We start from the raw sequence: 12,208 nt of genomic DNA, 5'->3' as shown, positions 1-12,208 counted from the left end.
ATATTCGAATCCCCCTCAATAATACAATTCACATGCCTGTCACTGTTTGTGTACATACGGCGAAAGGGCCCCTTCCCTTTGCAATTATTACTGAATGTATTCACGGTATGACGATTCTTGACATTACCCCGTCACTCAAACTCCCAAACCTGAAGCATGCATGTTCCATTTCTTTTATTGGTTACATTGGTTCTGTATTTGCAATTTTGTTTCTTGCAACTTAAACTCTTTTCCTTTTCATTCTTGGGAATAGAGATAACTACCCCTACAGGATAAAGGGCCTGATTTAGAAATTGGCGGACAGGGTCCCCTGTCTGCCAAATCCTCTGTCCATCTGCCTCATTTAGAGTCGGCTGGACCAGAAGTATTTTAGCAACTGAGCACTCAGTGGCTCTGTCCACAGAAAACTTCCTCCAACACCCCGACGGACTAGGGGCGGCCAGAGGAAGGTCTTTCCACTGTATGCCTTATTTAGGGTGGATGGTATAAAGTATTTTTTCCTGTCCGCCCCTACCAGGAAAACCCTGGCAGTAAGGGGCATGATAAAAACAATAATGAACCTCACTCCCTGGAAGAAAACTCCCAGGGTGTGGTGGTAATTTATCTTTTGCTTTGAAATAGAAACTCCCTCTTTGAAAAACAAAAAACTTTTACAAAGTTTGAAGGCTGGACGACATGGCTGATGGTACTGTGACTGTTTTTCTACATTGACAGCAATGTCCATGACGGTGGTTCCTGTCCTGTCACTGAGTTGTCCGCTAAATCTAAATTTGGCTGGTGGAGGACCCTTAGGATGTGGGAGGTATTGTCCCCCACCATCCTGATATAAACCCCATCTGCCGCACTCTAAATCAGGTATGTTCTTTGCCCAATACCTGGACATATCGTTCCTACAACTCCACATGCCTGACTGCCTCCATGGCCATTTTCAAAGTGGTTTCGTTCACTGACCACAATCTTTCCTGATTTTTTTAAATTTAATTTTCAGAAGGATCTGGTGCCATAACATCTGCAACACACTAGTCAGTGGTCTCCCCTTCCTTCTCAGCCCTTGAACAAAGCCTGGACCTTTCTAAAACAGGGTTCTCTATTCTGCCTTATCCTTCTTGCATTTGTTTAATGGCAATTTAACATATGTGTATAATGCCAGGTTTATCTAAAGGGGTACATTTAAAACTCCTTCAGTCCCACAGCACCTAAACATTGTTTTAATAATGATAATTGTCATCGTGGAGTACTCCCACCTGCCTACATTACATCAGCAAACGCCTGAAATAAATCTAACTACATGTCCCATTCCATGGGAGGTTCTCCGGGTTCTGCCAAGAGTGGTGAGATTCCAGCAATTACTACAATAAGGCAAAAAATGAAGTACTATGAATACAGTAGTCTCAGAATTGAAATATGATGTAGATGTGATCCTGAGATAGAAGAGTATGCCGAGCTGCAAGTTGATGTCTCGTGTACATAGAATGCCCATACCAAACACACAATGTAGTAATTAAAATACTGAGGTTTGATGGCTCAGGGTAATCTCCAAGTTCACACACTGTTTATTCAAACTTACTACCTGAGTGTATGCTGTGTAATTTACAATTAATTCTTGCCAAGATTAACCATCAGTTCTTTTGCACATGAGTAGCATGCTGCTGTTTGTGGCCTGACCTCACCTGTTCTTTGCACCAAGCACTTCCTTCAACATGGCCGCCGGATGTGGATACTCGAGCCAAATGGCTCTCGGCATGCACATGTTAATCACAGCTGCGAGGAATACAAGTGACGTTCAAGGACACTGACTCACGATATACTTATGCACTACCCATAGAGTGTAGGTTGATAGGATATGAGCAGCATCTCAACATTAACACAGCTATGGCTGTTGGCCATGACAAGTGGGTTAACACAACACGGCCACAAGACTTCAAGAAACATTTAGCATTGATCGCAACAACTGAGCCTCCGAGAGACAAAGTTGCCACTTCAACCAGGAATGTATAGCCCTACACAGCTTCTGCTCACAAAAGTGATCTTTTCCGATGAAGGTTGTGCTCTTGAGTCGGTGCTCCAGCTCATCACCACTGTTGAAGCGCACCCCCTGAAGGACCACAAGAGCCGAGGAAAGTAAAGTTGCAGACTTAGTTCATATCTTCAGTAGAGGAGCATCGCCATACTATGCTTTGCTCTAGGTCTTCCAACCAACACTAGCTTTCACCGATCCATGCATGTATGCCCACAATTTCTATCACATGCGACCATTCACATTTCATCCATGCAGACACACTACTCAAACACCACCCAATTGTAGGGAGAGCAGGAACCACTGATGATGATACAGGAGAGAATAGGAACTTAGGGGCAGGGAAGAGAGAAGTTGAGAGAGCAGGAACTGCAAGCAGGCAGAATTTGGGCACTTGTTCCGTGCTTTGAAATCAGTGCGAACTGCACCATGCGGTGCGCCGGAGCGAGGTGCTGCTCGAGTATATTTTTTACTCAAGCTGCAGCATTCTCAACGCAAATGGTTGCAACCTGCTGCGGCCGCCCATGTTGAGAAATCTCACCGGGAGGCGTTCTAGCGCACCAAAATCGTGCTTAACGATGGTGAGCCGTGCTTGACAAAAAACTCTGCCACGTGGCTGTTGGCAGATTTTTCACCCACCCCAATCAAATCCGGAGCAGGAACGAATAAGAGGGTGAGATGAGTGCGGGAGAGGAGGAACTGTTGGGGGGGGAGAAAACGGGGAAGCAGGAAGTGCCAAAGCAGAGTGGGACGACAGGGAGGGCAAGAAAGAAAGGGGGCTCATTAGAAGGGGAAAACGGGGGCAGGAGGGGTCAGACCTGGAATGGGCACTAAGGGATGGGGTGCTTGGATGAGAGTAGGAGCAGCTTGGGGAGTGAAAGCAATGGGGAAGAGATGAAAGCACCAAAGTGGGGTGCAGAGAGAGGAGCCATGGAGGGAGGGATAGCTGGGTGAGTGCATGGGCTGCTGGAGATACTGAGTGGAAAGCTGGCTTAGCATGAAATGTTACATGGGAGAGAAGAGATAATGCAAAATGGAAGAAGGTTGGAACCGTCTGAAAGAAGGAGTATAGCCAGCAGATGGAAGGAAAGCAGGGAAAGGAGCGGGTGGAGGGAGAGTAGAGCATGGGTTAGAAAGGAGAGCAAAGGTGAGAGAGTGGCAGTGGGTTGAGAGGATGTGGAGTATCGGCCAGAGCTGCCGACTATGGAGCTGGGGAACCACGTTTGAGTATTGGCGTCGGCTCAGCATCCTGTGATTCCGGGCAAATCCCTTAGGGCAGGGGTCTTCAAACTAGGGGGCGGGCCCCCTTAGGGGAACCTCAAGTGATCTGGGGGGCAGAATCTGGCCAAAAGAAGCATTATACAGATAACAGGCCTTTGTTTTAAGCAAAAGCATGTTATTGCACTTTTAAAAAGGTAACAGCACTTAACTGCAATGTTTAAATAGGTCTGGACATATTTCAACATTGCCATCTTTATAAAACAATTGTCAAAAATTCTGTGGGGGTCCAATGATTTTTATCTTTCACCTGGGGGGGCGCAGCAATAAAAGGTTTGGAGACCACTGCCCTAGGGCCTGATTTCGAGTTGGCGGATGGGTTACTCTTCACACACGTGATAGATATCCCGTCTGCTGTATTTGGATTTCTGTAGGGTATAATGGGATGGTAATACGGCCGATGGGATATCTGTCGCATTTGTGATAAAGTAACCAGAGCCACAAAACCAGACCCTTAATCTCCCAGTGCCTACCAAAAAAATGAATGTGTCCTTGTGTAATGTAACTGATGCTCGTGTAAATCATCCCAGTCCCTTCGGGTCGTGTTAGCGCTGCATAAAAACTGCAAAAAAAAAATAAGAGTAGCAGATGAAAAACAAAACTATTGGGGAAACTGATGAGAAACAAAATGTAAACATGGTTCTGGGGACATCTTATCATATAAATAAAAATCCCTAAACTTCCGGGGGGGAGAGCTGCTCCTGGAAAGAGCCAGAGAGAGCCCTGGTGACTCCCTCCGGCTGTGGATGGCTTCCCTAGCTACTGGGCGAGGACAGAAACAGGCGGACAGCCCCTCCCAGGCCCCTGTCACCCTGTCTCCTCCCCTCGGGCCCGGCCTCCCATAATCTCACCCCAACAAAGGAAACCACCGGGCGAGGCTGGCAGGCTGCAGGGAGGAGCCCTGGGCAGAGGCACCTGCGTGGGCTCAGGAGCCCTGCCCACTTCCTGGAGGCAGGAGCCTCCGTCTGCCGGGAGGAACCCATTATTTAAACCGCGACCGAGGCAGGCGAGCCGGGAACTCAGCTGGGATCCACCCCCCTGGTTGTGGAATAAATACACCAGCCCTCCTGCGTGGATAATCCTTGTTTATTTACTCTCTGCCGGCGTGCGCCACCCGCAGCGGCCCGGGGAGGGGAGCAGAGCGCCTGGGAGCCCTGCAGAACTGAGCCTCGAAGCACTAGGCGCGAAGAAAGCACCCAGGAGCCCTGCGGAGCTGTACCTCGAAGCACTAGCTCGCCTCCTTCCTGGCGAGAGCGCCCTTTGGTACTTTGCCAAGTGCCCTCTTCACCCTGCCGGGCCTAAAGCGCACGAAGAGAGGCGAGATGCGGGACTTGGACCCGGACAAAAAGGGGGTGCCCTTCGGCGGCCCGGTGACCCTGAACGTGGGGGGCAAACACTACAGCACCACCCTGGAGACCCTGACGCGCTTTCCGGACTCCATGCTGGGCGCCATGTTCCGGGGGCCCTGGGCGGCGCAGAGGGACGCGTCCGGGGCGTTCTTCATCGACCGGGACGGCAAGGTCTTCCGGCACGTGCTGAACTTCCTGCGCTTCCACCGGCTGGACCTGCCCGAGGGGTACCGGGAGCTGGCCCTGCTGGAGCGGGAGGCCGACTTCTACCAGATCCGGCCCCTGATGGAGGAGGTCCGGCAGCGGCGCGAGGAGGAGAGGGCATCGGCCAGCAATGCCATCCTGCACGTGGACCTGGAGTGCCAGGAGCGCCTTCTCCACTTCACCCTCAGGAAGGGCTCCCAGAACTATGACCTGTCCACCTGCCACCTCCGGGCCTTCACTGCCAACCTCTTCTGCACCGACCCTGGCTTCCTGCGGCTGATGGTTGACCGCTTGCAGCCTGGCACGCCCCAGGACACGCCAGCCCTCCACCCCGAGGAGGCCAGAGACCACCACCTTCGGCTGGAGTGGGCACCTAGGCCCGACAGCCTCCCCGACTCCGAGTACCTCAAGCAGAAGTTGAGGCCGCTGAGGTCGGCGCCCGATGGCCACGAGCTGACCTGCGGTGGTGACTTCGTGGAGGAGGTGCTGAAGGCCGCTCTCAGCCAGGGGTTCCGCATAGACGCCATCTTCCCTGACCCGGAAGACATTCTAAACTCCAGGTCTCTCAGGTTTGTCCGCCATTGACTCTACGGTAGGGCCTGACATTTTGGCGCCTAATGGATTTTCTTACCTAGAGCAAAGACATGGAATGATCTACCCTTCCTTCTGTGGACCTCCCCATCTCTTCCAGAGTTCTGAAAGTCCCTGAAGACCTGGCTATTTGGCTAATCAACTGGACCATGTCAGCGCTTAAATACCCTCACGGGTGACGAGAAGCGCTCTACAAATCTACCGATTGAAGACGGTGGACCTTTGCCTTGTTGGCACACATGGATTGAAATTTGCTAGGTGAAAATTCAAGTGGAGGATTCTTTTTAGAAACTGAAGACCAGGTCCTTGGTCTCCCTCCCAGACCTGGCACCTGTGACACGTGAGACGGTGATAGGTCAATCTGTTGACTGGGTATGTGCCTCTGTTGGTGTGTGCGCAGGAGAATTGGACATAGCGCTGCTGTGCTGATGTTTTAAAGGTCTTTCAAATGTCTGGCGTGGGTTTGCCTCTACATTCTGCACCCAGGACACCACAGCAACAATGGTGTCCTTTTCCAGGTCACTTATGGGTGACTACCTCAACTCTCAGAGCCACCATGTGCCTTGTGGGACCTGCTGCAATTGTGTTTGAACTGACATTCAAGCACCATGAGCCCCCAATCCTTCTCTCTCTGACATGCTCTTAGGTGGCATTCCGGGGGGCACCTGTGGCACCTCCGGAACCAGCAGAGGGGAGTCTGGGAATTCAGAGATCAAAATGGCCAGGAAATCCAGATCAATTTTGGGGTCTTTGGAGAGGAGTTGAGGCCCCCACAAGTGTTAATGTAAGAGGAGGGAGTCCTGAACAATGTTACAATTACTGCTCTCTGCACTGGGGAAGGGTTAAAAGAGGTTTTGGATAGTCTCATTTTCTAATTTAAATAGAGCCTTCTCAATTTCCTCTTCTTTAAAAGTTTTTTAATGGCGTTTTATTCTTTTCTGTGTTCGCCTTTATAATGTGAGCTTTGCTTTTGATACTGACCGTTTAATTGTTTACATGGAGCATGCTGGCTTCTCTGGGCTTGGTCGTTGGAGGGGGGGCATTTTTTCTTACTGTCCAACTGTGACCTGGAGTTTTTCTCCCAAAAACCAGCATCCCTCTCTCGCTGGATGACAACTCATGTGATGTTTTAAAACAGCACTCTGCACTTTTCTGAAAACTCTCGAAACAGGGAATCACCATTAAAAACAGGAAAACAGAGAAAATGACAGATTTTCGGCTGATGTGTCACAATAGACCCTTGGAAACTAACCAATAAGAAATCGTGGATCTGAAGTAGGAATGAGGGAGGATGCTTCAGGTGTTGGGGGTGGGGTGCTGTCGCGAACGTCCCCTTTTCCTTCCCATAGCACGTCTGTTGGGTGATTTCTGCTTGCTGCGGTTGGTGGGGTACCGGGAGGAGAATAGGTTGCCTATCCAGTTCTTTGTCTCTTCTCGCCACAGTTTGGTAACTATGGCAACGGTGATGGATGCTGTCAACAAACAATGGGAAAAGGAGGGACAGCAGGGAGTGGAGAGAAGAGGGGGCAGAGAGCTGAATGAAGGAAGAGCTGTACCCGCTGAGGGCCGGAGGGGGGGGGGAGGCAAAAATGGGGGGAGGAGGGAGCCCTGAAATTCCTCGTGGTGTGACTGTCACTATAATTGGTGAGGATCCGGGCAGCTCTGGTAGGGGTGGGGGTCATTGTCAGGCCTTCATGGGGAAGCAAGAGACACACTACCCTGTTCCTAGAAAGAGGCACGAGCCAGGGTCGGGAAAAAATAACAGACCGAGGAGCCTAAATAAAGCGGCCCTCGTTAATGGATCAGAGAGCATAAAAAGTGAGCCATATTTGAGAACTGGGGCAGTTTTGAAGTTGTAAACACGCCTGCAGAAGTGTTCTGCATTGTATTGGAGGCTTCGTGGATTTGTTTGCTGTAAGCAAAGTTTGTATTAACATCAGGGATATCAACCATAAAACCAGTCCAGCAGGCTACAAAACGTGCCCATAAACAGCCAGAAAAACCCTACACCGACCGGACAGACCAGCTCATGGGGCGCTGCCTGATTGCGCCATAGGCCAGTCCGACCCTGGCACGAGCAGGTTGATAAGATCGTTCAGTGGGGCAAAAGGGTGTGGAGGGGGGGGGGGGGGGGGGGGGGTTGGATACACGATATACGACTGCTGCTCTAGAAGTTAAAGTTAGACAAAATGTTATCACTAAAAGTTTGTAGCTCCGCCCCCGACAGCCCACCACCTCCGCGTCATATAAAAGGGCTCATTTCCAGCTGAGGCCGAAGGTCACACAAAGCATCAGAGGGTGAATTAAAAGCATGTGCATTTCAACGTCTTCCTGGAATTGGCTGTTAGCACGATGGACTCCGGCCTTTAACCCCGCTGTAATGACAGTAATGCCCAGTAGTGTAGTTGCTGACAGGTCTGCCAAATTAGAGGGGGATGTTATTCGGAGGGAATTTCTAGGAAAACTAGGATATTTCTAGGGACTAGTATTAAACGCCATCGAACATCACCTCAAAGAATTCAGGACGGTGAAGGCAAAGTTGCCTGGTTTGGGAACACACTGGTTCCATTTAGCTGTAAATCCCGGGGGCATACCCCTCTCTGCCCCTGAGTTCAGTGTTGTGTGTGACGCTCAGACTTGTACTGCTCAGACGTTCCTGCTTCCGGCCCCGGGATTACACGTTTGGGATGGGATAACTTGAGTGAAGCGTCACCCAGCTTGGACACATTCCCTAATGACGTCACACCAGGCGTGTCACGCTTCACCGGATTTATTCACATGTTTCTCTACAGGTTCCTGTAATTATGGCTACTGGCTAGCCTGCCAAGGGGCTGGCTTTCCCAGAGCTTGTTTGCACTGTTTGATGGTTGGTTTTGCACAGAGATTGCATCATTACCACTTTTCTAGTCAGGTGCCAAGACTTCCGTTGAACCTTTGACCACTAGGCAGGTGGAGGGGGCTTGGAGTGGGGCCAGGTGTGTGAGGCATTGAAGTGGTCAGCCCATAACCGAGGGCAGTATAGTGTGTACTGCAGGGGGGGTTCCTGGGGTTGGTGTTACCCAGTCCAGCCACTCCACCCACCAAGGCCCATAGCAACCCCGGAAGATTTCTGGGCAGGCCAGTGTCTTGGAAAGAGCTGACTGAGCTGGGAGAGAGTCAGTCAGCTGTCAGCCCTTTATATTTTGGAAGTGCTGTTCCACGCTGCAGCCAATGAGATTGTTTCTTTCCAAACCCTGAAAGTACTGTATTATTTTAAGCTACCACTGAGACATGGCGGAAGGGGCCAAGCACGTGCTCCTCTCCCCGGAAGTAGGCAGGCTTGTTTCTGGGCTTTGAAGGAAGGTTTTAGAGCTCCTTACCCATGCCAGTTTAGTAAGGTGTATTTTCTCTTTTTATTTAAATGTGTCTATTTATATTTATTGTTGCATATTTATTCCTTTGTGTTTTTGAGCTGATGAAAGGGGTTGTCACATGATACTAAATTCCACTCTTTTCTCTTGTGGTTTACGAGCGAACACTGTGCATAATGGTCAGATATATCACAATTTCTGGATATTTTCCAAATACAAGCAACTTTTCAATAAAGTAGAAATAAATGTTTTAAGATATGCACAATCTGTCAAGTTATTGCCAAGTGTATTTAAGTTACACCTCAAACTATCTAAAGTTATAGGGGGGAGTGAGAGTGTTTCTGTTTTATTTGTATACCACATTTGTGTAGAGTTTGTACATATATTTATTTCACAATTATGTAACTTACCACATATCTCCATTACAGAGAGACCAACGAATGATTGAGCAATGAACCTTAACTCTTTATGTTCTTACAAGTAGTCCTTCCGGGGTGAGGGGGCTTTGTTTCAAGGGACATAGACAGGAAATACAGAACTGTTTGTTTTGGTGTCACTGAATGGTTGCAATAAAGGTTGTTCTCTTAAGCATTTCAGAAAGTGCTGTGTATTCTCTTCATGGGGGAAAATGGTTGGGGCGGGAAATGGCAGAAGTTTGCAGTTGTCGTGTGAGAATGGTGGAGTAATTCTGTACCTGGAACTAGGAGAAAGGTGGACAGTTAAACCAGCTTGAGTTGCTGGAATGATGGATTGTACCAAATCTGGAAGAGAGATAAAGGCAAACAATTAAACCAAGTTGGCTTGGCTTGGTAGAATGGTGGATTGTACCAAATCTGGAAGAGGGATAAAGCAAACAATTAAACCAAGTTGGCTTGGCTTGGTAGAATGGTGGATTATACCAAACCAGGAAGTCAACTGTTAGCTCATGTTTCTGTTTGCATACCTGCCATTTAAAGTAGGATAACCACTCATTTTCTCACTCAAATCCTTGCAAAATAGAAAATACTTTTTTCCCTTCCTTTTTCTTTTGTTTCCATCAAGCTCGCTCAAAATCATGGTATCATTTTTGGCTCTGATCTTGCCTATATGAACAATCTTTTTGGTTTCACATACATGCCATTTCTAACTGAAACATCAAGGTAATTGTTGCTTTTCCTCCATTCTCAGTTGTTAAACACCTTACGGTTGCTTGTTTTACTTTGCTTTCAATTCCACTGTCTGTGTCTTGTCTTCAAATGCGTTAATATTGCTTCTTTCTGTCTCAGTGACTTACTCCATTTGTATCCACCTATCATGCCTTTGCCGTGTCCTTGGGCTGTCTGTGCTGCCTCTTGTTTAACCTGCCTCAAGCTCTGGGGTGACCTATCGGTTCAGCAAAAACACAAGCAATGGTAAATCCATTAGGTCTTGTCTTTAAAAAGTGAGTGCCAGCATTTTGGCTTTGCCAGTGTTTCCACTGTTGATCCAGAATGCCTTATATCTAATTTTCTATTTACCTTTCTGAAATGGCCGTCAACCATGTTGGAACTGTAAAGTGAAAAAAGTCAAAATGGCCGACATGTTACGATGCATGCACGCACACGGTGGTCAACCCGGGATGACGTATTCCAGACAGACAGCACTTGAAAGAAAGAGAAAGAAGAAAAAAGAAATTCTAAAGAACTAAAAAAAAAAAAAGGGAAGTGGTCTTGGTGAGAAAGCAGAATTAGTGCGTGGGGTGGGTATAGTAGGGAGAAAAAACTTTTTGCTGCCCCAGTAGTGTCAAGATCAGTGACAAGTTTGTCAGAGTAAGCAATAAGAAAATTCAAAGTGTGGCAGTATTTCTTGAAACAATGAGTATTGTTTCCAATAACCAGGGCCACTACAATTATGTGGCAGGGGAGGGCCAAATTATGTGGCAGAGTTGACGAAATTATGTTGCAAGGAAAGGCACATTTTGTGATAGTTTTACTTCATTGTTTAGTAATTTGTACAGTGTCTGTGCAAAGATTTCCCATTATTAGTATCAGATAACAAACAAATACAGCAAAAGGCTACTAAAGATGTAAAGCCAACATATGCGAAGGGTCTTCCACAGTGCAAGAACACGTTGCCTGCTCGGAGTACCTTTTGATCTGTTTGACCTAGAAATTTTTTTTGGTTAAAATCTGCAGAATATGCAGCAGATGACAGATTATGTGGCTACTGCGACAAATTCATAATTGTGCAGAAAACGCCGCTGTCGCTGAGTCACATATTTCCAGCAGTCCTGCCAATAACATGCCAGCAAGCCAAAATATATGATCACTGACAATTTATCCACACCTTGGGGAGTACAATTCTGGCACCCAAATTGTTGATGAGGGTTCCACAACCCTTCATAAGTGTTACTAGAACTTTCTTCAGAAGTACCTTCCCTACCAAGTAGCTCCTCCTATTAGCGGGGCTCTTACAAGGCGAAACCTTGCCTCTCATGGAGAATTAAAATGGGCGGAGCTTTGAGCTCCAGTAGGGTGGAGGAAATACATCTGCTACACTTGTGGATTGCACTTGCACCTACACGCCCTATTTCACTCGTAAATCCTCAGATAGGCAGCGGGCTCCCACTGATGTTGGAATTACTGAAGTATGCCAGTTGTGGATGCAGTGATACCGAGTGTGACTTCAGACTGTTGTTTGTGTACAAATATTGGAGTGAGTGTGGTACCTATCAGCGTCAACACAATTCTGGAATATACCGGATCGGGAAGGGCACCGGGGTGGCCCATGTACTGGAAACCAGCCAATGCTGACTGGATTGTACTAAAACGGACAGATGTGATATCTGTTGGGGTCCACATGCTGCTGAACTGAGGAGGGTGACATTTAAAGAGACAAGCAAAATGCTTGATGGGTTATACCAAATTTGGAAGTGAGTGGGGGAGTGAATACTGGGATTGAATAGAATATAGAATTACACCAAATATAGAAACATTAAGGGGTTTGATAACTATCTTGGTGGAGAGGAGGGAGAGGTACAAACTGGGATTCGAAACAATACTAGATTGCACTAAATCCAAAATTGTAAGAGGGCACCCCTATTGGGGTTGGGAAGCAGGGATGGCTCATATTGGGAATCAAAAGAATAAATACTAAATCTGGAATTGAGAAGACCAATACCTATTAGGTGAACAAAGTGTTTGATATGCACAACCTGGAAGTGATGGGTGATACCTACCCGGGCTCAGGAAAAAGATGGATCATACGGAATCTGGGATCAGTGTTGCAGGATTACGTAAAGCCTGGAAGTGGGGTGGTGCCGACTGGAGTTCCATAGAATTCTGAATGACATCAAATCAGGAAGTGTGTAAAGTGGTACTTTCCCAAGGGTCAGCAGAAGATGGATTATACCAAATCTGGGGGTGGCACTCCCCAGTGGCAGCAAAGTAGGGAAGTCAACT

General features: G+C 47.8%; 1 protein-coding gene across 1 annotated transcript; it reads left to right on the top strand.

Moving 5' to 3' along the window:
* Positions 1-4,154: 4,154 nt before the first annotated feature.
* KCTD11 (potassium channel tetramerization domain containing 11) lies at positions 4,155-9,380 on the top strand. Its single transcript, XM_069215620.1, has one exon. The coding sequence runs from the start codon at positions 4,618-4,620 to the stop codon at positions 5,431-5,433; it is 816 nt and encodes a 271-aa protein (XP_069071721.1). The 5' UTR covers positions 4,155-4,617; the 3' UTR covers positions 5,434-9,380.
* Positions 9,381-12,208: the final 2,828 nt, after the last annotated feature.

Source organism: Pleurodeles waltl, chromosome 12 (genome assembly GCF_031143425.1).
Source record: "Pleurodeles waltl isolate 20211129_DDA chromosome 12, aPleWal1.hap1.20221129, whole genome shotgun sequence".
NCBI classification, from domain to species: domain Eukaryota; kingdom Metazoa; phylum Chordata; class Amphibia; order Caudata; family Salamandridae; genus Pleurodeles; species Pleurodeles waltl.
Note: the sequence above shows the minus strand (reverse complement) of the source record. Positions and strands in the feature narration are given on the sequence as shown.